The sequence below is a fragment of the Aythya fuligula genome, chromosome 13, assembly GCF_009819795.1.
Source record: "Aythya fuligula isolate bAytFul2 chromosome 13, bAytFul2.pri, whole genome shotgun sequence".
In the NCBI taxonomy this organism is placed as follows: Eukaryota; Metazoa; Chordata; class Aves; order Anseriformes; family Anatidae; genus Aythya; species Aythya fuligula.
This window is the reverse complement of record NC_045571.1, coordinates 4,805,088-4,832,234: the sequence shown is the minus strand read 5'-3', so window position 1 is coordinate 4,832,234 and position 27,147 is coordinate 4,805,088. Positions and strand designations below refer to the sequence as shown.

The window sequence follows — 27,147 nt, the reverse complement described above, 5'->3', positions numbered from 1 at the left end:
TCAGCTGTGAGGTGCGAAGCCAAAAAACGGGGCATGTGAGCCCCCTCACCACACAGGGAGATGCTCCACAGCCTCCGGTTGGCTTCATGGACACCCCACAACCCCACCACGACCCCCCCACAGCCCCCGTGCGCTGCCCGCTCAGCGCCATCCCCGGCCCGCCCGTGCCTGAGGCGCGGCGACGGGAGGAGGGGAGGTGGGGTGGGGGGGCGGGCTGGCGGCTGCCCGCCATCTTCTCTCAGCGCATGCGCCCCCCGCCCCGCGCATGCGTCCCCCCCCGTTCCCCTTCCCCTCAGCGCCGGACCCCGCTTTTGTGGCGGCGGGCGGGCGGCGCCAGGGCCGGGGCCCGCCGGCCTCCTCCCGCGGCAGGAGCCATGGCGGCGCCGTAGCCCCGCCGCCCGCGGCCCTCCCCGCCCCGCAGCGGGCGCAGCGGATGCGCGGCCTCGCCTCGGGCCGCGGCGGGAGCGTAGCGGGGCCCGGGGGAGGCCGCTGCTCGCCCTCCTCCTCCTCCTCGTCGTCGTCGTCGTCCCGCTCCCCTCAGCCCCCCGGCGGCCATGGCCACCGAGCTGGAGCCGCCGGCGGCCGGCGCGGTGCAGGGCGCGGCGCCGCTGGAGGCGGAGGAGGACGAGGAGCACTGGCTGTACGGGGGTAGGTACCGCCGGGCTGCGGGCGGCTTCCCCGCTTCATCCCTTTATTTCGACCCCCCTCGGCGCCTTACAGCTCCCTAAAGACCCGCCTGAAGCTCCTCGGGCGCTGCTTCCCCGTGTTGGTGCCCGGGCCTGGGGTGCGTGCTTCACACGGGAGCCTCCAGCCGGGCTTTGTTTGCTTCTGGCTGAAATTTATCCCGGGGAGAGCCTGGGGGTTACGCCGCCCTGTCACTCCGTGACGCGTTTCGTGCCTCAGCTCAGCCTCCTTCCCTCCGCGCCACTAACTTTGCTTCTCGTTATTGCTGTTGTTTCCACAGACGACACCACTGGCAAGCAAGAAGATGGACCAATTTCGGGGTAAGTGCAGAGGCTGTTTGCTCATCGTAGGGCTGTGTGTTACACAGAAGGTCGCCTTGTGCTCAGCGTAGCGTGATGAGCGCCTCAGAGCAGAGCCGTTGCCAGAAGCAGCATCCCTTCCCCATCCCACGGGGTCATCCCCAGCTGCCAGCCTTGGCCCAGCGCAGCATTTACACGTCTGGAAGACAATCTGGGTTAGTCCACTGACTTAAGCTAAAGCTAACTCTTTCTCCCCCTTTTTTCCCCAAAATTAGGTTTAAATCAGATCTATTTTCCAGTTTAATTCTCAGGAAAAAGAGGGTGGCTTGGGGGTGGGACTTTGTGCTGGCCTGGTGGTGTTGAAACTGTGGCATGTGCTTTAGCCTGGAAAAGCTAAAAGCTTTGAGCCTTAGGTTAAAATCTTGACACGATCAAATCAATAAATTATTTGAGGTCTCTGAAGTATGTGGTTTGGGACCAAACCATGAAAAAAAATGAAAGCTCTGGGGATAACTGAACGATCAGCATTGCTTTCTGTGTATGGAACTATTTATTGCCTGCTTTTCTCAACCATGACTCCCCTGTAGTTGTGGCAGTGTGTTCTGCACCAGTAGAGTTTTCTCTCATCAGAGATGCTCTGTTTGCTGTTTTTAAATACAAAGTGGTTTTCAGTGGAGTAGATGTCCACTGAGCTTCCTGTGTGCTCAGTACCTTCACAAGTTCAGTGTCATGTTTACTGTCCTTTAAGGTCATTGTAAATCCCATATCTGGAATTTCTGAGATTGTTACAGGTGCTATCCCACTTCTGGAGTAAGAATCCTGTGCCTACGGAATATGACAAATTGTCCAAAAATAAATTTTAGGCAGATGGGGTAAATGTTTACCAAAAACATCAAAATGAGCTTTGTGAGAAGGAACAACCCTAAGTTTAGAAATTTGCTGCTAGCTTGCTTGAAACTATTGTTCCTTGTCCCTTTCTTCTGCATATCATTTTATCTTAAAAACAGGATTTACAATCTGTGTTTCCAGCAACCCCAAGCACTACATCTACAGTAACACTGCAAAACGTGCGAAAGCAAAGAACTGGTGGTCACGCCAGCACGCTCCCCCAACCCTGTCACACAATGTAAATCTTCCTAAACTAAGAGATGTGGGATGCTTTAAGAAAATAACTGTTTGCTGTGCTGCTAGCAGCTATCGTGCACGTCTCTACCCATGAGGCAGAAATTAGTGTAGGGCAGGACCCAGTACCCATGAACAGTCCCTAGCCTAAAAGATGCTCTGAATGCCAGCAGGCTGTGCAGGATGCTGTTATGTCAGCAGTGCACGGGGTTTGTGTTGGCATCCCAAGGAAATTAAACAGCTTTGGCATTTCATGCAGCTGATGGCTGTGGCCCTGTCAGGTTGTTCATTCCTAGGAAGCAAATAGGTTAGGGAATGACTGTTACTTAGCAAATGTTTATTTGAACTCCGATTCATAAATTTTAATGCACACCCACAGATACTTCATGTGACTTGAAGCTGAAGGTAATACTTGTCACTCTTCCTTAATTCAGTCATCTTGGATTCTTAACAAAATTCTGGGGTTGAGGTCAATGTTACAAGTAGCTTGGATGTGGCAAACAAAATGCGAAAGTTTTTGGAACCCATCTGTGAAATTTCCTGCAGTGGTACATCTTCTGGTCCTTGTGCAATAGCCTGTATCTTTGAAATACTCTTAGAAGCTGATTTTTCTCTTAGACATCTTTGCTAATTTTTATAACCAAACGTGTCTTCGACTATCACCTCAGGAACATGGCAAAAATGGGACCTGTGTTTCCTTGGTCAGCTGCTGAACCTTCATCCATCGTCTTTGATCTTGGCTTGATTGTTGCAGTTCTCTGTGCATGTGGCTTTTGTGGTTTGGGAGCTTCAGTGATTGCTCACATTGTTCTTGTCTGTTGTTGTTGTCCTTTTTTATGGTCAATAACTGCTGTCTGAGTTGTGTTACTGTGATCTTTGGCTTACCTGTTTGGTGTCTCCTTTCCTGCAGCCTCTGAAATGGCTTTAATCTGATCAGTGTTTGGATTCTGTTAGGTGTGACATGTTTCTTATTGAAGATAACCTTGTGTATCTTTATTATCCAACATGGGCTTTAAAATTAATAGCAAAGTGTTTTTTTCCCCACAAAGCACTGGTGGCAGAACTGAGTTTCCTGGGCTTGGGCTATTGGAATAGGCTCATGAAAAGCCAGAATTAATTTGAAGTTCTGCTGGGTTTTACTGATGACATGAGAGAACGACCACTCTTCATATTCTGGTTTTGTAGCATTTAGCATACTCTTTTCTAGCATGTGTATGCCAGTTTGACTTTCTTGCTTGGCAAATGTGGTAAACAATGTTAGCGTCGGTACCAGCTATTTAATCAGAGGCAAATCTGAAGCTGGCTGTTGCATTAGGACAAACCTGTAAGGAATGAGGAGGTTGGGTGCAAACTTGTCCATCGTTTCTTCAGTAATGAGTGGTTACAATGCAATGCAAGCAATTTGTTGGAAGGCTAAAACCATTTTCTCTCTAATTTCTACTGGGTAAACGTCCTTATTGCTTACTAGACGCGTATAATTATTAGCAGCCTTAGGACAAGATGAGGTTTTGTTTATGCTGTGGACACTTAGTTATGGTCTCACTCCTCTCAGCTGTGATTGTGCTGAACCAAAACTGAAAGGTATTACAGCTGCCACGTGTATTAGCTGTTGAGTTGTGTTGGGTTAGGCAGGCTTGCTGCCTGTCTGGCGTTCTTTGGAAGCACTAAACTTACTCTTCCCAACAAAAGCAAAGCCAAGCAAGGATGATTATTTTTTTTGTCATGTTTTTTAGCTAACTGCCAGCAGAATAAACACACTACATGAATAAAGCCATTGTATGAAAGTCACTGGGACAAATGCATTAGAAATGTTTGTAGTTAAACCTCTAGATCAGGCTCATGCACTTACTTTTCTGTATCTGTTGCATTTACTAGACACGCAGAATCTTCTCATCCTTTGCAAGATGCTCCTCAGGAGAGCCGGCCTGTCAGCAATGAAGACCGAGAGATGTCACAACATGTAAGTGTTCCACTGCAAACTGGAGACATACTTGTTCTGCTTGTAAATACTCACGGGTGAAAAACTGTGTGTGTGAAGATGCTGCTGCTGCTGCCTGACGCGTGGCAGTGGGAGTGTCCTGATAGTAGATTCTCACAGGTGACTACAGCAGCAGGCTTCTTGCATACAAGAAGCAATATTGCGCAGCAGTACTTGGCCTAAGTGTTGCTTATGCCCCCTGAAGCTGCAAAGGAAGGCTTCTGATGCTGCAGTCTGAAAGGAAAAGCAGAGCATGGTGTTGCCTCCAGCCCAATATTTAATATGACTTTGGGGTGAGTAAAATAGAGAAAACACAGGCATAGAAGGCCCGAAGTCCTGGGATTGCTGGGGTTTTAGACTTTCTTACATTCTTCCTTAGACCTCGGCTCATTGCTGAACGTGTAGGAGCAGTCTTGTTCCTCCACTCCCTTCAGTCTTTTTGGTGGGTTCATTTTCTGCCACTGTGGTGTGTCGAGAGGGCTCGTGGAGAGTTCTGACAACCCTGTGTGCCACGGAAAAGGAGGGAGTGTTGAGAACACCTTTCTCATAACCATTTTGTAGTGGTAAAGTGTTAATTCAGCTCATGAAGCTTACAAAACTGCACTGCTGGGTATCTGGAAGACTTGTGTTGCTCTTGTGCCCCAGAAGTAAGGGTGTTTTCTTGATTGCAGTGGGAGCTGCACTGGATTCAAACCAGCAACTGTGGAGATCTTGTGTAAAGTTAAGGAACTCAACGTGCTGAATAAGCCAAGCAGAGCTCTTCAGCGGCTTCCTGCTGCAAAGGTTTTAGTGAGGGAATATTTGGTCCAAGGTGCTTAGGAGAAGGCTGGTGAATATATTTTGGTGACTTTGTTTGCAATTTTATGCTTTGACCGTGGACCGGTGAAGGAGGTGTGTCAGGACACTGCTAGCTGTTCTGAAGAAAGTAGGGGAAGGGAACTGTGGGATGTGTTGCAGTTCTTTGAACTGAGGTTAAACTGGTGCCACCTTGAGAAATCTTAATTTGGTTCTCATTGAGGGTCACTTCTTCAAAGGACAGCAGTTTTTTCATGGCCACCTGTCTATTTATATTGAAGGTTGGTTACTTCCATGCTTTTTGTGTCCCTCAGCAACTTTATAAAGCCTTGGAGTGCAATAGGAAACGATGTCTTTATATCAGAATCATTCTTTATAACATCATCAGACAAGCATTGTAAGATTTGAATTAATGTCCAGGGAAGCTTCTCAGTTTCATATGTTAATAGGTTCCTGTGTGTTTTTATTATTGCAAGGCCCTTCCGAGTGGTGAAGATGATGAAGAAGACAGTGATAGCGACAGCGATGATGATGACGTGAAGGTTACTATTGGCAATATTAAAACGGGAGCACCATCGTACATGTATGTATTGCGATTATCCTGACAATTTTTGATCCAAAGTAGGTCTAGTGCATTGATTGGGATTGAAAGTAGGGATGAGAACTAACCTGTTTTATGGGAGACATGGGAATAATGGCCAGAATGCAGGACCGGGGTTAGAAGCTGACAGGCAGTTCTGTCCTGGAATTGCTTGTTGGAAAATCAGCCCATAAAATCAGAATGATAACAGCAGAGCTGGTGTTGGAAAACGAGCTAAGTAATTATTATTGCTTGATCAAGCAAAGTCCAAGTTGGAAAGTTACATTTAACTTATCATCTGTGAAAACTTCAAGAAGGAAAGTCTGTGTTGTTAAGACTTTGCAAAAGCTGTGAACTGACTGATTTCAGCTCTCTGGTTTTTCATGATTCAGAAATAGTGAGGCTGAATTTGCAAACCAGGAAATGCTGTCACTGACTTAAAATTATACCTAATTTGCACTCAATAAAAATAATAATACAGCATTTTTGCTTGCTGTTAGCAGCCTTATTCTTAAAGAAACAATTTGCACATGCTTTGCAGCACGTTCTATTTTTTTTTTATTTCATGGATAATTTCCTTCTCTTGTGGTAGAGGTGTTATGAGCCTGGTGGATTACCTGAACAGTAATGCTGCATCCATTCTGGCAGAAGTTCACTAGGTTTTTGCAGACAGCCTTTCTGAAATCTGATTCGTCTACCTGTCTTTCCTCATTCTGTGATAAAAGGTGCAGCTTCAATTTCCGTGTTGTTCTGTTCCATTTGAATAATTCTAGGCAAGTTCCTGAGCAGAAGGTTAACAACCATTCTGTGAAATACCTTTTCGTTCTTAATAAAGAAAACCTGCGTGTATTATGATGTTAGTCACTAGGCATGTTGCCTGAGTTTCAAGCGTTAGCGTTAGGGAGAACCATGGTAAATCATGGAATCATTTAGGTTGGAAAAGACCTCTAAGATCATCAGGTCCAACTATTAACCTAGCACTGCCAAGTCAACCACTAGACCGTGTCCCTAAGCACTACGTCTACAGTCTTTTGAATACCTCCAGGGGTGGTGACTCAACCGTTTCCCTGTGCAGCCTGTTCCAATGCTTCACAACCCTTTCAGTGAAGAAATGTTTCCTAATATCCAACCTAAACCTCCCCTCGTGCAACTTGGGGCCATTTCCGAAGGTGTTCCAACTTAGTATTACAAATCTCAGAGAGGCATGAATAAACCCAAGTGAACAAAGTATCTTCTGAAGGACGTCAGGACTTGAATGTATTTTCTGTGAGAACCTCTAAATAATTTGTTTGAATACCAATCTAGTGATTCTTTTCCATATAGGGGAACTCCTATGAATCTAAACTTAAAAACGGGTAGAGGCTATGGAGCATCAGCTTCAGGTATTGCTCATTTTTATCCTCCACGTTTTTTCAGTATTTCACTTCTCTGGCAGTGACAGCTGGAACAGCTGCGAATCTTGTTCTCTGTTCAGAAGGATATGAAATTAGTGAATCTGATGTAAAGTAGGAATAATAAATAGCTTTCCCTAAAGCTAAGGATTCCTGGGGCAGCCTGGGTGTCCAAGGTGCAATGGATTGATTTGATTAGCGATCGCTGAACCAGCTGACTACAATTCTGTTTAAACTGGAATAATCTACATTGATTACTACTTCTGTTGTCAAAAAACAGAATGTTTCTAAGCTGTGTTGTTGCACTGAGGCCAAACGTGCTATGTTGCCTGAAGAAGAACTTTAACTTTATGGTCAACATACCGTGCTGCCCGCAGCATAAGATATTAAAATACAAAAACAGACTCTGGCCTTGAGTGTTACCTGGAACACTCCATGAATGGAATTTTCCTTACCATTCAGTTTAATTTGTACAGTATATTGGGACCTGGATTCTGTCCTTCCTCGTGTGTAAGACTGTCCTTCTGTGGGCTTCATAAACTTCCTTCCATTAATTTCTTTGTGCAAATGACACATCTGACTGAGGAGACGAGCAAATTCCCCTTGGAGATTCTGAACCCACTGGGTTATTGCTGACTCCAGTGAATACATTGTCGTCTTAAGACTGATCCTGAAAAAGTCTTTTGTTTTAAGAAAATGTGCATGTCTTGGGAGGGAAAAATAAATATTTTGCCTGGGGAGAAGAATAAAGTTTTTTCATTCATTCAGAGTAAATAGCATGCATGCTGTAATAATTTATTCCGTTTGTCTGTTGTACCAGTCTGTGTTGAATTTGCCTCTCTGCTGTGCAACTGCAAGTGCAGTCAGTATACCCTGACCATTTATTTTTAGAGTGACTACAATATTTTTTATTAAAAACCTGATTGCAGTTACCTACGTGTTGTAAAGCCAGCACTGAATTCAGAGTAGTGCTTTTTCTTAACTGGAGTAATTTGTTCAGCAAATTAGTGGATTAAAGGCATTGCATTAAAGGTAGTAACAGTTTTTCTCTCTCCAAAGCCAAGTTGCAGCCCAAAGGTATTGATTTAGATGCCGCAGGGAATATAAATGGATTGCCTGTTATAGAAGTGGATTTAGATTCATTTGAAGACAAACCATGGAGGAAACCAGGTGGGGCCTCACAGTTCTTGTGGTAAATATTTTCCGCAGTTTTAGTTGTCTTTGTAATTGTACATGTAATTCCTGTTCATTTATTGCTGCTAAGGAAGGGGGAAGCCTGAAGAACTTACTTTGCTCAGCCTCTGATGCCTGTCTAGACAACTGGTGTCATTTCCTGATAGATCAGGCCATGCTTTTACCTACAATTGGGTTACATTTACTCTATTAATTTCCGTTCCTAAAGGGAACAATTATTTTTTTTTATTGCTCAATTTCATTAATTCACTAGTTCCAGAAAACATTGTGCTGATATCAGTGCAATAGAATTTGTTGGCCTTAAAGTGGGGTGAAGATTTGGCTGTTGGTTATATGTGGTCACGTCTTCGCATGCAGCAGCTTGCTTATTCTGTCATACCATGGCCAAGCTCACAGCCACCCCCGTGCAACCTTCTCACTTGGGCCCTGGGGAAAGTACCCCAAGAAGAGGGCAGTGGTGGGAATCGCCACACAGCCACAGATAATGGGAAGCAGGCTTTTGCTATTGAATTTTCCTGCTCCAGACCGTTAACTGAAGGAGAAGAAAACACTTTCTACTCTGACAAGGCTAGGATTTTTCTTTCAGAAAAGCAGCAGTGCCTAATTCTTTACCCCCAGGTGTATGACTGTTAGCAAGCAGTCACCATGTCTCCTGTCTACAGCATGATCTAGGCAGCATACAGGCCGGTCTCTTACATACACGGTCTCTTTTGTCTTCCTCATTTGTGTTAGGGAGATTTCTCCTCTTGTATGACAGCTGTAAGATAGTACAAATAATCTCTTAGAGCAAATTCAGAAGAAAAAAAAAAAAAAAGAAACTAAAGAGATCTGAATTTTTGCTATGCTAATGTAATAAAATGTTTAACAAAATGTTAGCCAAAGCATAAAATCCACTCGCCTCTGCTCAGAAATAATCCTTCTCCCCACCAGCCCCTCTACATTATTTGTCTTTCAGAAATACAACTATGGTTAGTAAGTACTACTTTTATAAAGTTGTCTGTGGTATGTTTTTGATATTTCTTGCCGACCTGAATGAAGGGCATCAGAGCATAGCAGTGCAATTACCTACGTTGATGTGTCACGGTATCAAACCAGCAGTAAGCGCTCTGTGATGAATAGTAGCTAGTACAGACATAATAGAAAACGTAGCCTTTCTTCTGCAGGGGATATCCCATTGATTGTGATGTGAGAAAGAGGGGGCTAGGAAGAAAAGAAGTTAGAAGGAAAACAAGGAAGTGAAGTTCAGAGATAAAGCATGGAAATGGTTGTGATCATGCTGACATCCCTGGACCAAAACGGAGCCAGCTAGCCTTAAAACAGTATTGAAGTGTGAATAGAGGGACGATGTCTGCAGAGGTGTGGCCCGTAAGTTTATTTTAGATGGCAAGTAAGTAGCTTGTTACTCAACAGCCTTTCAGGTTTATATCCTTTACACTGAATTGTTCAGCAGGTTGGGATCTGTACGTCAGGGAGAGGAAGAAACACGGCGTGGAAAAACTGATAGAGGGCTGAAATAAAGGCTGATAAAATAGATATGTAAATGTCACACTGCTGAGTCTGTGGTGGTGAAATTTGCATGTTTGGGTGGCACACCAGGAAGAGTGGCCTACTGAGAAAGATAAACTTAAACCTCACTGGATAGATCCAACCTTTGCTTGCCCAGAGTGTTTTGCTTAGCCCTCCTGGATTGGCTGCTTGTTTTAAAATCTGTCTGGCTAGGAGTTTTGCAAGGAGGATGTGTGAAGGACACTCCAACAGGGCTAGGAGGTGCTGCGTAACGCTTCCTGCTGTGAGGGCTGCCTTACAGTCGCAGCTGTGTTTGTCCCTCTACATCTACCTTTTCCTGGCACGCAGTTTGTGGCCACCTCTCTTGCTCAGAAGTGTTGATGCTGAAATGGTCCGTTTTACAGGAGACTGAGTATCAAAGTAAGATAACAATCTTGGAAGGCCATAGTTAGGATTGTGACTGAACTGTAGTTATATGTGTAGTATGAGCTCTATGGATAATAATAATAATAATAATAATAAAACTTTAGTCCCATTTCATCAAATGGCTGAGCCCCGCAGTCTCTGCTCAGATCACCAAGGGCAGTGCTGGCAAAACGTGCTGGCTGAGCTTCACCAAGAAAAGGTTCTGCGGCACCATCCCATGTTCATGGGGGTAGCTGGAATTGTTGTTCCTGTGCTCTCCTAAGACTCAGCTCATTTAGAAATTGCAGGAAACCAGTCTGAAAAAATCCAGTTGATGAATAACTGGTCATAAGCATCTCTTTTAATAACTCGCATAAGTGCTGTATTCTATGTCCCAATTAGTCCCACTGCTGTTTTGGCTGTAGTCCCCCTCATGCCCCAAGATGCAGCAGTCTCAGCTGTGGCACAGCAGCTTTCTGACAGAATGAAATGAAGGGTAAGCTGTAGTCTGTAAATAAAGACATGTTTTCTTAACTTCATTTGAGATGTTAAAGGACAATTTGGGAATGGGAGCCTGCCAGAATCCCAATATTAACCTGTGCTGCCTTTGTCAGGGGCTGATCTCTCTGATTACTTTAATTACGGATTCAATGAAGAAACATGGAAAGCTTATTGTGAGAAGCAGCGACGGCTTCAGCTTGGGCTGGATCCTGCTCCTCCCATCAGCACCGAAAATAAGATCACGGTAGGTGATGGATGTGTTATTCCTGTGCATGGCTACCATAAAACTGGGCCTGAGTTTTTGTAATCACAGAGGTGAGAGTATAACAACACAAGGCAGCTTAACACTGAACTGTTCACCATTTGTTTCAGCAATGAGAAATACAAAAATATATCTTTAAAAATTAGATTTCTCTGCTAAAACTCTTTCCTCTGTGGAACAGACAGCTCCAGCAGCCTGGCAGGTTTGAACCACCAGAGGAGCAGGACTGGAGTGAATTCCTACTTGACTTTGAAGCTACCCAGCCATAGGGGTGTCTGGCTGGGAGATGCTGTGAATAGGAGAGTAGAATTGATGGAACTATGATTTCAAGGTTGGTCTGAGCGAAGCTGGGTATCCATGGCTGTTTTGCTATTGACTGTTGCAGTTGTACAGATTGTTGCAGTTCTGCATTTCATGCTTGGTGGCTGCCTGGGACACCAGCCTTTGAGTCCACCAGCTGGCCAGAAGTTGTTAATCTGAACTTGAACCAGTGAGCTGAGCAAGTATTAGTATTTTCAGTTCTGACTTGAGGACTATGAGAAACAGAACATGAGATTACTAAACTTCTGGACTTCTAATGGGAAAAAGCGGACAAAAGGTTGTCACAGCCAACTAGCTTACAGAAATGTCTGCCTCTTTGACTGTAGAATAGGTTTCTTGTTTGCAAGAGCCCTGTAGTTGTTTCTCGGTGGAGATCTTCAGTGAGACTTCACCTCTGATGTTCTGTTGGGTTGAAAGTAAAGGTATTAACCTGTGTGTTATTTCTTTCCTTCCTTAGGTCCAGCAAGGAAGGACAGGAAATGCTGAAAAAGAGGTGGAAAACAATATAATCAAAACAGAATTCAAAACAGACTTCTTGGCTCTGGTGGGAGGACGCATGAAAGCTGGGCCTCCTCCTAATAGGTAAGAGAGGATGCAGACATAAAGCCTGGGTGCACTGTGTTCTTCACAGAGTTGCTCCTCCCACCTACGAGTAAAGATACCCGTGTTATCCCCAGTTTGGCGTTATATGGGGAGGGACACCTGTATTCCAGCTGAAGAGGCACATCTCTGGGATAGAAAAAAAAACAAGGCAAATCCATCAGCTTTGAGGGCATACCTTGCTTGCTGCTTGTGCTTAGTTGGCTTATTCTTACTCCCACGATGTTAATCTTTGCCTTTAAGTGGAAGTGAATTTACATGTTTGGCAGCTGATGAGAGGAGCTATTGGTTTCTGAACCTGTGCACTGCACTGCTAGATGCGTGCTAATTTGTCTCTTCCTATAATGAGAAGATCCACAAGGCTGGACAAAGCAAAATGATTGAGTCATTTTGATTGGCAGCCTCTGCAGGGAAAATCACTTCGACCTTGTGAGGTGGTGGTTTTTTGTTCTTCGTTTGTTTTTGTTTTGTTTTGTTTTTTAATCAAAAACTTCAGAAAAACAACCAGGAAGTTGTTTTTATGTGAAACCAGGAAGGCAATGGCTTTGAGGTCTCTGTTTCTGTTGTTTTATTCACGTTATGTCTTTTGCAAACTTACCTTGCAGAAATCAGTCTTGTATCCCAGCTTTTTCCAAATAAAGCTTTGCCTGAGAGACAACCAACTAAATGCTTTGAGTACAAGCTTCAAAGCTTTACTTATTCTGTTTGCATATAAGCACTTAGCTAGCATTTCTGTTGCTGTTCATAGTGTCATCAAATTGGCCAGGTTTTTTTCCAGTTGTTGTGCATCTCTCCTAGACTTTCAAAAATCCACACCGCTGTAAAGAAGCTGATGCTATTCGAACTATACAGCATTTTTGTCCATTTCAACTAGCAGAAAGTACTGACACAAGGTTAGTAGAGCCTTTGGTCTTGTAATGTCTTTGAGCCTAAAAAGATGCATCTGCTTTGTACCAGGAAGCTGGGTGGGACAATTGATGTGATCGGTGGCCAGGCAGGCACAATTAGGAGAGTAGAAGGAAGACGTCGTGATAAGCATGCCTCTGAGGAAAACCCAATTCAGGTAAATGTTTTGAGCTGTCTTGACAAATTCCTGATTTTTACCGCACTTCTGGTGAACCCTGAGCAAATGTCTGTGTATTCCTGGCCTCCCCTGTCACTGTTTCCACCTAGAAAGCAGTAGGTAGTGTATCCCTCTTACCTATAGTATACCCCTGTTGCGTGTATTGCTTCGTTCTGCGGGTTGATTTAACTTCTTTGTTAAAAGCTTTACTTTGCTAAGGGCTAGGGTTTGTCCTTTCAAGCACTAGCCTTCCCCCTCGGTAAGGGCTGAGTTCCCTTTCTCATCCTCGGGGTGCGTAGCTGGGAGGCTCTTTTGTGGATTATCCCCTTCCGCTCTGCTGCCCCACCGCTGTTGGGTTGGAATTTCCAGTTCTGCAGTGGAGAACTACATGGGGCTTGCATTTCTTTGTACTTTGAAGTAACATTCAGAGTAAGCATCATGAGACACAGCCCACACTTCAGATGTGGGGTGGGCCAGTGTTACTGGATCTTAAAAGAAATAAAAGCCTGGGGCTTCAGACTGGATCCAATCTTGTGTGTCCAGTGTGTGTCCATCATGTTCTGGTAGGCTTCTTCAGTAAGAACTTGCCTCTTAACCACCTTTCTCCTACTAACCATCCCCAATTCATTTTCTCTTTCTCCATCTCTCAGAACCTTTCCTCTGTCTAGACACAATTCCTGTTCCTGTTTTTACATGTGTTTTTACGGTCAGATTACTTTTAGTGGTCAGTGCTCCAACTTCTACCAACAGTGGCCCAATAAAGAGTTTGTTAAAAGAAAGTTTGCTAGGAAATGGTTGTTGTTGCTCTCACCTACAAGTATTGATACCTGCATGTCCAAGTCATTCTGGTATCTGCATATTGATCATTCCTTCAACCGTAGCTCATGTGTCCCCTACTTTTGTCAGAGATGTGAATCCACATTTCCTCTCACCTACATGGACACAATCTTGAGCAGAATGTGGCCTCTTGTTGCCCTTGTGAAAGACAAGCTGGATTTACAAAAAGAACAAAAAGATGACCAATAGGGAGCACTACAATGTCACCGTGAAAGCTGCCTGCTCTTAAGTTGAAGCCTGTGCAGGGCTGAAGTCCATTTGAGGATTAATTCAGCCACTCAACAGGGGAACAAAAGGTGTTCGTAACACTGAAATGTGCAACCATCTTGCAGTTATGTTATGCATGCAGCTTGAATCTGGTCTTGTTGCTGTTCTGCTTAAGATACTTTTTGAAGCATATTTCTTGCTTTGATCAACCTTCCTTCCTCCCCAGAGGGTGTTACCCCTGTGTCTAGCATAGCCTGACCTTGTTAGATACCACGATGCCTGTTTTGGTGAAATGCTCCCTTTATGCCAGCACAGTGAGGCCCTAGACTGTGGGAGCAAAGAGATTAAAATGCTGTCTTCTCTTTCCTCTGCCTTCCAAGGTTCTAGGAGATCATGGAAGCAAGCCACAGCCCCCACAGCAGCCCCAGCAGCCATCGCAGCCCCAGCAGCCCCCGCAGCAGCAGCCATTTGCACCACCAGCAGGCCCACCGCCGCCCCCACTCGCCGGGCCACCTCCACCACACTTCCTCCACCCTCCTCCACCAGTTACTTCTGTTCCACCTCCACTGCATCCCCCAGGTACGTGTTCACACAGCAGTTTGCAGCAGTCTGAGGCCGCAGGTTAGGACATCCCAGGCGTGCAGCAAATAAGGGTTTAATCAGTAGATGCTGTGAGGCAGTCAGGTAACAGGTCCTTGGACTTGGCCATTGTTCAGCATCTCCATCTGCCTTTTCAGCTGAACATTTAAATATTTATTATTTTTCAGCCATTGAATATTTAAAAAAAAAAAATGACAGCTGTACCTTTAAAAAACTCTAGGCTTAGTTTCTGTGAGGAGCTTTTGGATGCTGTGGATCCTTTAGCTTTATTGATAAAGAAACGGCTTCTTGTTTATCTGTGGAGGAGGCTAAGAAAGCAGGAATTGCTGCCCTGTGCCAGACCAGCAGGCTGTTTAGTACAGGACCCTGTCTGGCTCTGACTGATTCCAAATGCTTCAAGGAAGATGCTGGAGCTGACAGTTCTGCGACAGCATCTCTAATAAAGAATTTTCCTCCTAATCCAGGTCAATTCTTGGTTGGTTTGTGCCTTGAAATACCAAAAAAAAAAAAAAAAAAAAAAAAAAAGTATCTTTTTGTTTCTGTGCATTTTATTGTATCTACAGCTGCTGCATGATGATGCTCCTAGAAGTGTCTCATAAGCGGACACGGTGGTGCTTCATTTAACAGCAAGCTATTAACAATGTAAATGAGGTCTTTACCATGGGTTTTGGCCCAGTGCGTGTGGTCAGTCCTCAGCACTGTCACGTTTGCATGGCCAGATAACCAGATGGGTTTGTGTTAAGCTAAGAGCTTGAGGAGGCACTGAAGGTAAGTCCTGTGTCCCTGCAGTTACAGTCTGAGTGCTAAAACCTGTAGAAATACCTGAGGTAACATTTCTGTGCTTTTTTTTTTTTTTTTTCCTATTTTCTTGTCTTGAACACCAAGTTATAGAACAGTTTCACTGCTTTTTTTTTCTGTACACGTTAATAACTCAGGTTTGCTTCTGGGTTAAATGGTGCAACAGGGGTGAAGCAGAGACCACGTTCTGGGCTTTCTCTGGTCCTGTAGGCAGCAGCCAGTCTATTGAGAAGTCACCAGGAGCACATCCCACAGTAACTTCTACATTCTGCACTGCCTCTGCATGCAGAAAATATGGAATACGGCGTAACAGTTAAAGCCTTTAATCTGAGGCTTGGTAGTGCAGTAGGTGCTTGTGGACCTCAGTGGCTTCTCCTGCTGCCTTTCATTAGAATGATTGTTGAAATCAGGAGGTGGATAAATTTCTCACTTGTTCTTTTGGTTGTTCACTGGTGTGTCTGATTTTGCTATGTAGTGATGATTGACATATAAGAAATGGGTTTTATTTTTTTTAAATATGGCAAAAAGACAAGCACACAAAAAGAAGCAAAAAGACCTGCAGAGTGTTCTCGTCTCTGCTCCTGCGTTTGTTCTGAAGGTCAAATCAATTGTTTGTGTGCTGACATTTAGAAAAAGGAACTCTCCAGTGCATGAAGGCAGCAGCGTTTAAAACTATAACATGAAGGTAAACAGATTGTCATTTGGGAAAATGACAGTTTGTAACCCAGTTACTGCTTAATTGCACCGATTTTTTGGCCGGTCTGTTTGGTCGAATGTGTGAAACTTGTTCAAAAGTGCTTTCAGCTTTAGCATGAGATACACAGGTGACAGGCATTTCCTGCTGTACTCACTGGCTTTGCTTGCTTGTTTATTTCCACAGGTCTGCCACCACCCGGTCCTATTCCAGGTAGGTGTTAACTTGCTCCAGTAACAGCCCTGATTCTGCATGCACAGATGGCCCTAGCTGAGCAGTTGGATTAAGTAACGTGAAATAGGATGACACCAAGACCCATTTTAGAGCACAATTAATCTAAGGCCAATAAATTCCAATGCAGTACTGAACTCCAGCTGCTTATCTTGTCTTCTGGACCTAAATAATAATCTGTAGGGTTTCTTAATCCTTTTTTTTTTTTTTTTTTTTTTTTAACTCAAGACCAATCCAGAAAGTGACATGGAGAACTTTGGGTGGCAAAGACCACCTAATTAGATTTGAAGTAGTTTATTTCTTGTTATGGCATCTTGCACAGCAAAAGTCTGTGATAAATTGATGCTTTGTATAGGAATTTGGACTGTGAAGCTGAGCAGAATGGAAGAATTGCCATTTCTGTCAGAAGCCTTTGCTCCCTGGTGTGCAGTAGAGCTGATGAATGCTAATAGAGAAATGCAACAACCAGTCTCATACATAAATTGGGAACCCTGCTAATTCAAGGCTACCACAAAACTGAGATTCCTCTGATTATAACTACTGTTTTTCTCCTAGAAGTTTTGCCTAGTCCAGGGTAAAAAAAAATGTAGCAACTTGTGTATCAAACTATTTGTACCCGTAGTTCTGACCAGGTGCCAGACAGCTGGGAGTCCCAGGCTGGGGACCACCACAGGCCACTGCTTCTGTGTTATACTGTACACTTGATTCATTTACTTGCAAAAGGTTTGCACCCAAAGCATTTTTGGACATAATGTTCTTGTCCTCACTGTGTGTCAGACATGTTGGACTCGTTGCACAGCTTCTGTGTTCGTGTTTTTGTGTCCGTGCTCTGCCCAGGGCATCCCAAGTAGAGATCTGGAAAACCTGTAGCAGCTGGGCTATTGCTCAGGCTGAGAAAATTTCTGTTAAAAACAACACTCTTCATGCTCCTCCCAATGTACAATAGTATTTCTGAGCTGGTTCTCCTCGTAGTACTTAAAGGAACCTGCCTATGGTAAATTTGGATTTAGAAAGCTTTATTGCAGTGAAACTGGATGCAAATCCTGGTCTTGATTCTAGACACTGCAACATCCACTTGCTAGTCAAGTGCATTTAGATTGAAGTTGTTTGGGAGGAGAAAGACAGAAGAAATGACTAGGCTGCTGCAAAGAACTGACAATTCAGGTAACTGGGTTGGAAAGGGAGAAGAGAGAGAGTACCTGCTAATTATTATAATGATGGTGATCCACCACCATTAGAGCCAGCTATTATAACAGTAGCACTTTGAAGTACTTGTGCTTGGTGAGCAAGTGTGATTGAAATGCTTTAGGCATTGTATTTTACTGGAAGATCTTTCTTTAAAAAAGAAAAAAAATAAGTATCTAAGGGCAAGATGAGTCCTTCGGTGTGTTTGCAGCATCCATACCCACTAGATGAATTGGAGACTTCAGGCTGCTTCTGCTGGCAGTGAGACCCTCTTCTAGAGAGGGGTTCTCCTCACCCATTTTAGGGGCTTACAGAAAGACGTGACAAATTGTCCCAAAGTTTCATCAGGTGTGCTGGCTCTGTTGACTTGAAAAGGAGCCTGGAGCTGCTGGCTTTAACTAAAGGTTTCCAGTTAGTCAGATGACTCCTATCTTTTACATCGGTACAGTGTGCTCTTTTGTTGTTGTTGTTTAATGGTAAACAGGAATTTTTATGCAAAATCAGGCCTCTGGGTGGGTTAGCCTACTTCTGTTGGCATTGGTAACTGCCCATGAAAATCATGGTTGCTCACAGTTACGGACAGAAGTTGAAGAAGTTCCCTTAGGAGCACTCAGCATGTCCTTCTCACTTTCAAGTCAGCCTGAAGGATAGGAGTCTGGCTTCTGAGGCTTATGTCACTTCTGCAAGTGACCTCTGTAGACTTGTGCTTAACTCTCCTTTCTGAAGAAACTGTCTAATGAGTCTGAATTTAAAATCCTCATGTGTTTGAAACTGGGCCCATTTTTAAATGTCAGACCTTTTAGCCAACAATCTCTGCCTTGTTGGTGCTGTCGTCTTATGACTTTTAAGTATGTATGTTCTTAGGAATTTGGCTTTCTTTAAAAACAAAAATGGGTGATTTCTGTGTTACTTTGTCTTTTACAACATTTCATTCATTTTAATCAATTGAGCAATAAAATTTTGCTGTCGTTGCAACATGTCTGCATCCCCCAAAAACACATTTTTCTGTTTCCAACAGGACTGTAGGGGTTGATTTTATGCCTTAATTAATCTTATGTTTATGATGAATAAGCCAAAATAGAAGGTAGGTTTTTGTCTGTGTTTCTTTTGGTAGCCCTACAGAACGAGCACAGCTGCAGAGCTTTAATTTTGGTAGGAGATAGGACCCTGAAGGAAAAATCCTACATTTCAAACAGGGCTTTGTTTGAAGTAAAAAAAAAAAAAAAAAAAAAAAAAAGTGCTTTAACTGCATTTAAGTGTAAACAGCAATGTAGTTTTGTTCCCTGAAGTAAAGCTGTGAGGGCTCTCTGTGATGATTTACGTTTCTGTGCCATGTCCAGGGCTGTTCCCGCCTCCTCTGGCGCCACCACCAGCTCTCCTCATTCCGACGCTGGATGGGTAAGACCACACCTGGGGTGAGCCGTTGGTACAGCACCTCCATAGTGAGCAGCGATGAGGGGTAGATCTAAACTCCCTGCTGGTAATAGATCTAAACTCCCTGCTGGTAATCCTTAGCTAGTCTTGGGCTGGGGCAGGAGATGAGAGCGGAGCCCGTGGGGAACCTCTGTGCAAGGTGCTGATGGATTCTGCTAGCTTGCCCTGATTTGTCATGGTAAGGAAACGGGAAGGAGTCAGTAAAATGTAGGGTGGTGCAGAGGAGTTGGTAACGTGCTATGTTTGCCCAGATGTCTTCTGTAAAAGAGTCTCCAGGTACTTTGTCAGCCCTGGTTATTCCTTCTGTGCCTTATTACAGAAGGGAGGGGTGAAGCAGCACAAGCAGTTGACTTAAAACAGTTTCAGAAGCTGTGACAAAGCACTGTGCCTGTATGTGTTGCTGAGAATTTACAATGCAAAGTGAAACAGTTTCACTGAGCCATGGGCTCCCCATGAGGATGTTCCACAGGGCTTCACAAAAAATGGGGTGAGCTTGCAGCACAGGCATACCTGCGGGCAGTTTAGCCAAGGGGTTGCTGATGGGAGTAACTTGCATCGCTTTCTCTCTTTCCAAAGGCAGCCAGCCAGCTACAACAACAGGCAGCCTCCTCCATTTGGCTACAACTCTGCAGGTGAGCACCCAAGACAATGAAGAGTCACACTGCTTCTCTCTCTGTTTGCTGCTGTTCGGTAGTTGAGGCTTTACTTAATCTCGTGGACATTGTGCTTTTGTTGATTGGAGAACTGCCTGTGCCCCAAACTGTCCCAGTCCCTAGAAAGTCTCAGAGAGTCTGCCTACACCATGAAGTGTTCAGAAAGCTGAGTGTTTGCCTTATTGCAGCCATGATGAATGCAATTTGTTAGCTGAATGCGAAGCGTAAGCTCGCTGCTTTCAGTGCAGGTACCCAGCATCAGAGCAGCTTCCCCACGTGCCTCAGCACCATTTTCTTGTACTTGTTTGCACACATTCTTGCTCACGCTTACTCATGTTCTCTACCTTTTCCCCCAGCCCTCAGGGACAAGCAGAGCCATCAGCTTTACATCTCCTCCCTGAGCTTTTGAATGCCCTCCTCCTCCACTTTATCTTCTTCCTTGCCTACAGGCACACGCAGGCACCCTGCCTACACACACTCGCAAGCATCTGTCTCCTTTTGTTTTGTAAGGCAGAGGCAGTGCCAGGCTTTGAGCACGTTTCCTTCCCTGTCACAGCCCTGCCAGCAGTGCCCAGCCCTGCCAGCAATGCCCGTGTCCTCTCCCATTTTCCCCACCCTGTCTCCTCCGTGGGAGGTTTGAAGAGTGGGCAGTGCGAGGGCTTCCTGAGAAACAGCGGCCTTGAGTGTGTCACGGGCTCAGCTTTTTGTCAGCCAGCACCTCCCTGGTGCAGCCGAGCAGGCCAGCGTGTGGATGGGGACATGCTGGTGGCTCTGGGCTCGTCAGGTGGCATCGTTCATCCACAGCTGCTGTCCCCAGCCTTGGCCCTAGATAGCTGCTGAGAAGCAGGACCTTGGAAGGGTGGCCAGGAGCCTCGGGCCAACTGAACTCAGCTGCTCGCCCACAGGAGATGGATGCCCAGCGCTGCAGGCACCTTTGTCCTCCAAGCCAGGGTGTCTGGGAGGGGCGGCCTGGGGTTTTTCTTGGTGGAGACCCCAGGGCATGCCCTATACAGCAGGGCCTGCAGAGAGCAAGAGATGGGGACGCATAGGCCCTGAGTTCATGCACTGTGTGAGGGACGGGAGGTTTTACAGCAACACCTCTAAATACCTGGTCTTGCTTTCTCAGGCTTTCACGTGTTCTTAGCAAATCGGTGAAGGTAAAAAAGGAGACGTGAGAGCTGGAGGGAGCTGGGCTGTTGCTGTCTCCAAGAAGGGGGCATCGCTTGGGTTCAGCTCTACATCCAGGGGCCTTCTGCGGAGAGGGAGGCATGGGGAGGGCGCTGTTAATGCTTCAGGCAAACAAGGATTCTGCTCTCTCGCTGCAGATTCAGGTTTCATCAGCTACCCGCCCATCTCCACGTCCCACACGCCCTGGGTGACGACGGTGGACAAAGGCACGAGCAGCTCCAGCAGCAGCCACTGGGAGTACTCGGGCTCCAGGCGCGAGAGAGAGAGGGAACGCGAGCGGGAGAGAGAACGGGAGAGAGACAGAGACCGCACGCCGACCACTAGTGAATACAACAAGTGAGTGCTGGCTTTCAGCAGCCCCGTGGGGAGCTCTGGCCTTGCACTGCAGCACAAGGTGGTGTTTGGTCAAGAAATAGGACTATATGCTCAATTTTCTGAGTCGTCTGGCAAAGAGATGCTTTGGATCAATAACTCGAGGCCAGAACTAGGAGCCGGTGTCAGTGTCTGATCTCCTGTCGGTTGTTGTTGTTTAACCCAGCAGAACCAGTTGTGCTCGCTCTCCCTCCTGTAATGGGAGTGCAGTGAATGAAATAGCCCCTCTGTTTACTCGGTATTTCACAGCTCGGTGTGAAACATTGGCCATAGAAGCTGCTGCTTCTTGTCTCCTAACTATAACTGTCAGATCAAAGGGGAAAGCAGCCATGCTTTGCTTGGCTCTCCTGTGGAGGCTTTCAGGGCAAGGAGTGCCGTTCACCAGGAGTCAGCCACAAAACGTAAATCCTTCAGGAGACCAGGCGCTTCTGAGCAGAGCACAGGAGACAGCCTGCTTGCTGGGCTCCCAGGCGGCAGCAGCGCTGCGAGCGCTTGGGAGCGGAGGCTTTCAGCCTCCCGGTGTTGATCTAGAGAGCTAATGTGAAGGCTGGACTGCGAGGACACTTCCTAAACCCCTCACTTTGTGTGCTCTGCCCCGGGCTGCTCGTGGTAGCTCTGTCACAAGCAGCGTCGGTGCTTTGCAGGCTCGGGGCTCAGAAATGCCAATAGTCATTCAAAACACGATCAGAATGTGCATTCCTGGCAAAAGGGTGCTGCCTGCTCAGGGAACTCCCAGGCCCCTGGGGTGAGCAAACAGGGCAACGTTTTCCTAACTTTTTCCTAACTTTTTCCTTTCTTTTAAGCTGGTGGGCACTGTGGGAGGAAGCAGGGAGGAACAGAGCTGAAGACAAACTTAGGGCAGTTGGAGGAGCTCAGACTCCCACACTTCCTGAGTGGGTTCCTGCTGCAGCCAAGCCCTGTGATCAGCACTCCTGAGCGCATTGTTAGCATTGCTGGCTGCTTTCGAGCACGCTGACCTCCGAGATCACGCCTGCCAAGCAGGGCAAGTAGCTGTGCTCAGTAGAGTCATCTGGATTCTCAGATGATTGTAGTGGACATTTATTTGTCTGGCTTGTTTCCACGAGTCTGAGAATGATGCTTCAGACTTCCTTTCCCTCGGAGTCTGAATATTATTTCGCAGTTAACAATTCAGATTTCAGCTTTCAAAATTTGAATAGTGAAAAGGGGCAGTGAATTGTAGAGGAAAAGGGAGCATGGGATGTATCTGAATTTGGGCTGCATCATGCCCAATGGTGATTGAATGAGGTGCCTTGAGCAGAAAGGTGTAGGCAGAAAGACCGTGTTGGTGACATTCACAATTGCAGTATGTGCAATTTGAGCTTTTAAACTCATGGGGGGGGACAAAAAAATAGTCTCCTAACATGTAATTCCTTTGTGTGAGTTAGACTATCCAGAACAATAGTGCTGTGAGGTAAAATCCAGCACCAGGGGAGGCAGAATGATAAGAGGAACGTGTTCCTGTTGGTTTTGAATGAGGTAGCTGGCTGCCTTGGACATATTCCAGCAGGATTGCTAGGGCAAAATCCCCGAGACGTTGGCCACGTGCCTGCAGCTGAGGTACTCCCTTGGCAAATCCAGAGAGCACACTTTGTAAACTGTCAGCCTTCAGAGGCTAGAAGAAATCCACGCCACGCGGGTGTTTGGGCGTATGGGCTGTGGAACAGGCAAGCAGAGCACACTGAGCCACGTTGCTTTACCGGGGCTGGGTTTAGCTCGGGATCGATAAGCAGCAGAGGGTTAGCACTGCAGCTTTGTTCAGGAGCATCACAAACACCTCCGCCTGTTGATAGACTAAGAAGTGACAGATGCTGTCTGGGAGGGTTCTGCTTGTTCCCCTGCCTCACTTCTCCTTCTTCTCCCGAAGTGACGACGAACGATACCGCTACTACAGCCGGGAGCGCAGCTACGACTTCGAGCGCGACTACCGCCGGAGTCGAGATCGCAGCCGGGAGCGGGAGGATCGGCACCGGGAGCGCAGGCACAGGGACAAAGAGGAGAGCAGCAAGCATAAGTCTTCGAGGCGGTAAGAGCCACCTCGGGAGAACCGGGCCGTTAACGGGAGCACACATGGGCTGCAGACAAGCAGCTTGATGTGCTTGGAGTGAACTGCGACCTGCTAAAGCCCTGAGACGTGGTGCCCAGGCAGAGGAACTGCTCTCGGGCGTGTACCTGAGCAGAAAGCAGAGCTGCCCAGCGTAGGGAGAGGATCTCTTGGTGTTTCCAGTAAGGCAGCTGGCAGGATGTCAAATCACTGCCAACAAAAATGCAGCAGTGTGTCACAAAGGAGAAGTTAGTCTGTGCGAGACATCACATCAACTGCTTCATTCTTCCCAGTGTTAAGAACGTGTATACAAAGTGAAGTGCAAAACCCCAGCAGAAGCATCAGATTTTGGTATTACATGTTCTTTTGCTGAAGAGAAGAGGTCTGGGCTCCAGTCTGAGACGATGCTCTATTGCTATATCAGTTTATGTCCTGGTAGCAACTTGAGCAGACTTGCTCATTTTTTTTGGTGCTTCAACTTTCTTCTTCTAGAAGAAATTTATGTCAGCTCTGTAAGTAATTACCTTTTTTCAAAATTAATATCAGAAAAACTCCTACACAGTGACTGGAGGCAAAAGGCTGTTGTCATCCTTAAGGAGATGCATAGGTTTTCAAGAAGAGACAGATTGCTAAAAAGTTGGAAACGGCGATGGAAAGAAAGGCCAGGAGTATAATTAAAATTAAACAGAAAGCAAATGGAAGCTGAGCTGATACCAGCCGAACAGGGCAATAGCTTTAAGGGTAATTTCTCAGCTTCCTGTACTCAGAATTAAAATCTGGTGTTATCTAACTGCATAAGCAGAATGGAATTCACCAAAGTGGTGTCAGAATCTGAGAGTTTGATTTGCAGAACTGGGCTGCTGCACTAAATTGGAAATGAGGTGACTTTTCCTTTGCTTCTTAAACACGTGCAGACACTTTCTGTCTTGTTCAAAGTGGTAGGATGAGAAATGTTTGTTTGCCAAAGCAAATGGAGGAATACTTTTTGCTTAAGCCCACTCCTAGTGCGCGTCAGAGTCCCTGTTTGAGACACTCCAAGGTGATTTGAGTCTGTTTAAGATGTTTGCAGGTGGATGGAAGGGTTTCAGTCTAGTTCCCAGCTTACTGCAGATTGAAGAGTCTGAAGGAAACCACTGACGCTTGTTTACATATTAAAGGACAGTCACATTGTTCAAGCATAAACCACTGCCACATTGCTCTCCGCGAGGTGGCTGAAGATGTGTTGGAGAAGGGGCAACAGCCTCTTGTTTTTTTAATGACTGTAAAACCACTTATTGAACAAGTCAGAAAATCACTTGCAGCCAGAAGCTTTTCAGCCAGAGCTTCAGTGGTTCAGCCAGTTAGGTGTCTCTGCTACTGACCTGGTATCCCAGCCTCTGCACTTGGCTCTGTCCCCACTCATGGAGCTGTGTCCATACTCTATGACAGTCTGTCTTCCCAGGACGAATTTAATTTGCTTTTTCTTGTACTCTGTCCTCTGTTTTAATTCTGCAACCTTCACACCAACTCTGGAGAGCTCACTTGGTTTTCAACCCGTGAGCAGAAATAGTTGCATGCTTGCAAAACAGCAGCAATCCCAGCAGGAGCTCCCACCTGTCCAGTTCCAGGGGTCTCCCACAGGTCTGTGCACGTGTGGGTTGTGTCGGGCGTGCTGTGCCTACGGAGCACCTGGCCGTGGTCACTGGGACGAGGCTCACAGGCACATATGGCCGAGTCAGAGTAGCTTCTGGCTGGGATTTCTCCCAGAAATCCTGTGTAAATGTCTGTAGTTACCCAGCAAACAGTGCTGGTTGAGGAGTTTTAAAGTGTCACGGTAGTGAAGTGCAAGGTCATTTATGAGTAAGCAGAAGTGGAAGCAGGATCTGCCCCCCCGTTAGGATATCCACGTGTCTCCAGCCGCACTGATCCACTTCTTGCTTCTGGTCCAGGGATTTCCCCCGGACGCTCAGAGTGAAAGCTTCCAAACACCTCTCAGGCCTAGGACTCTTCCTTCTCAGAGCAGCGTCAGTGCTTTATAGTGAAGCTTGTGATGTGGCCAGGTTATTAGAGCTCCCTTAGGATTGGGAAGGGCACCGAGATGTTCTTTATGTTAAATAAATAAATAAACGCTCCCCAGAAATGATACTGACAGCAGTCTGTCCAGTGCGCTGCCTGCCTGCATCATGTGCTGATGCAGCATGTGGTGGAAAGCAGCCACCTCAAGCACTTTGCATTCCCTGCCCTCGGTTCAGCTGCACGCGGTATCAGATCGCCCCAGAGAAACCAGAAAGCCTTTCCCTGGCACCGCGGTGCCCTCAGCCTTTCTGGTGCTGATGTTTCTTCTAGATCAAAGCCCTCTGTCCGTGTCCGTGCTGTGGAGTCGGTGTGCTCGGGTCTGTTCTGCGGCGGAGCAGTGCTGATGCAGGCTCTGACAGCTCTTTCCTCTCCCCTTTCCTCCCCACCACAGCAAGCAACATGAGAGCGAGGAGGGGGAGAGTCACCGGCGTCACAAGCACAAAAAGAACAAGCGTAGCAAGGAGGAGAAGGAGGCCAGCGAAGACGGTGCCCAGGAGGGAGAGGAGCAGGATGCCAAGGAGTAACAGCCCTCGGGAGGGATTTGCTCCTTTTGAACCAGCGTGGCATTGGTGATTTTGGTTCTGGTTTTTTTTTTTTTTTTTGGTTCCTTTTTTTTTTTCCAAGGGAAGAGAGGCTGACTCTGGGTGAGCAGTGAAGCATGTCACAGTGGTTTGAGAGTTGAAGCTGCATGTGCAGTTAAACTTAAACTTACATTGTGTTGTTTTTTTTTTTAATTTTTTTTGTGTTTTTTGATACAAGACAAAATACAGCAGTACTAGTATGTAAAGCACTGAGCTACTCTACTCATAAACATCCTTAGGGAGAACTTTGTTGTATCAGATCCTATGGTTTCTGATGGAAGATGGCTTCAGCTGAAACTAACGCATTTAGGTAATAGGTTGTTGTTGTTTTTTTTGTTTTGTTTTTGTTTCTTTTGTGACCATCATTCCTTTTTTTTTTGAAAAAAATAGGACAGTAACTGCAACTTGAAATTTATTGTCCAAAGAAAAACGTGAGTTAGATCCTGAGAGCCAGCTTAGAGCCTGGTTCCTAGTAGTGAAAAGTCTCATCCCCAAATACATTTCTTTAGAGTTACAAAAATATCTTCTCATTTCTCCATGGCCAGGTGGGCAGCATGTGAGAAAACTGCTTTTACTGGTGGGTCACGAGATCTTGCTTTGGCCTGATGGCTTTGAGAAGCTGTTAGGTGTGTTTACACCGGCTACATAAAGACTGAACCTAGGGTGTTTTTTGTTTTTGTTTTAATCTATTACAAATGTAGTTCTGCCATGTGTTACACTCCTAAGTGGAAAATCAATGGAGGACCCATAGTAAGAGCACGAGTTTCTCTTTAATTAGTTCTGACTAACTTTTTTGTTTGTTGTTTTTTTTTTTCCCAACTAAGGGTTGAGCTGAATAACCTAGCACACTAGAGAACGTGAAGTTCCATCTAGCATTTTGCCCTGATGGGGTTGGCTTATTTCTATTTGGATGTCACCAACACTCCTGTGCAATGCATTCCTTCCCCCATAGATCTCTGAATAAATTCAGTCAAATTCCAGAGTTTGCTTGGACTTAGTATTGGTTGAGCAGGGTGGAAGCAGGTATTTCTGGGTGGGAAGAACAAAATAATTTTGAGGGGTTTTGGCATGTCTAGTACTTAAACAGAATGCTGCAGACTACAGAATACTGTTTTTGTGAGTCCACAAGTGTCCCGTTTTAAGTATCTTCCACTATTTTGACTTGATATTTCAAACTGTCTTAAATCCTTGCCCTAAAACAACGTGGTTCTGAAACTTTACATATTTTTTGTATTGTAACCTTGCAAGTTTGAGTATCACGTGAAGCTTAAAATTGTAGAGACTCGAGCTGGTACAGCACTATGATAACAGTTTATATGCTATGACGGTGCGTTTGGTGGGTCATTAACTGCAAAACCTATGGGGAGAAGAATAAAGTGTGGGGTTGGTTTTTTTTTCTGTTTGTTTTGTTTATTTTTAATGTATTTTTTTTTTAATATGCTTTGAGGTCCTGGGAAATGCACGTGCGGTGGGGAGGTGTGTGCAGTGAACCAGAATTAAAGGGCAGGGCCCACAAACAGGCTTCAAAGCGTTCGGCCCTCCGCAGCCA

General features: G+C 45.7%; 1 protein-coding gene across 1 annotated transcript; it reads left to right on the top strand.

Moving 5' to 3' along the window:
* Nucleotides 1-454: 454 nt before the first annotated feature.
* LOC116494380 (pre-mRNA 3'-end-processing factor FIP1-like) lies at nucleotides 455-26,994 on the top strand. Its single transcript, XM_032196251.1, has 16 exons — nucleotides 455-648; nucleotides 965-1,004; nucleotides 3,981-4,065; nucleotides 5,355-5,461; nucleotides 6,782-6,840; nucleotides 7,909-8,019; nucleotides 10,569-10,699; nucleotides 11,496-11,620; nucleotides 12,596-12,701; nucleotides 14,126-14,324; nucleotides 16,024-16,050; nucleotides 18,594-18,651; nucleotides 19,264-19,319; nucleotides 20,666-20,864; nucleotides 22,786-22,944; nucleotides 25,409-26,994. Exons 1-16 carry the CDS (start codon nucleotides 555-557, stop codon nucleotides 25,539-25,541), a joined length of 1,689 nt encoding a protein of 562 aa, XP_032052142.1. The 5' UTR covers nucleotides 455-554; the 3' UTR covers nucleotides 25,542-26,994.
* The last annotated feature ends 153 nt before the right edge of the window (nucleotides 26,995-27,147 follow it).

Excerpts from the sequence above, each read along its gene's own strand:
- LOC116494380 (XM_032196251.1), top strand. The coding sequence starts at position 555 with ATGGCCACCGAGCTGGAGCCGCCGGCGGCCGGCGCGGTGCAGGGCGCG. Across the intron at positions 19,320-20,665 it reads ATTTGGCTACAACTCTGCAG|ATTCAGGTTTCATCAGCTAC; the intron begins GTGAGCACCCAA and ends CTCTCGCTGCAG. Across the intron at positions 22,945-25,408 it reads AAGCATAAGTCTTCGAGGCG|CAAGCAACATGAGAGCGAGG; the intron begins GTAAGAGCCACC and ends TCCCCACCACAG.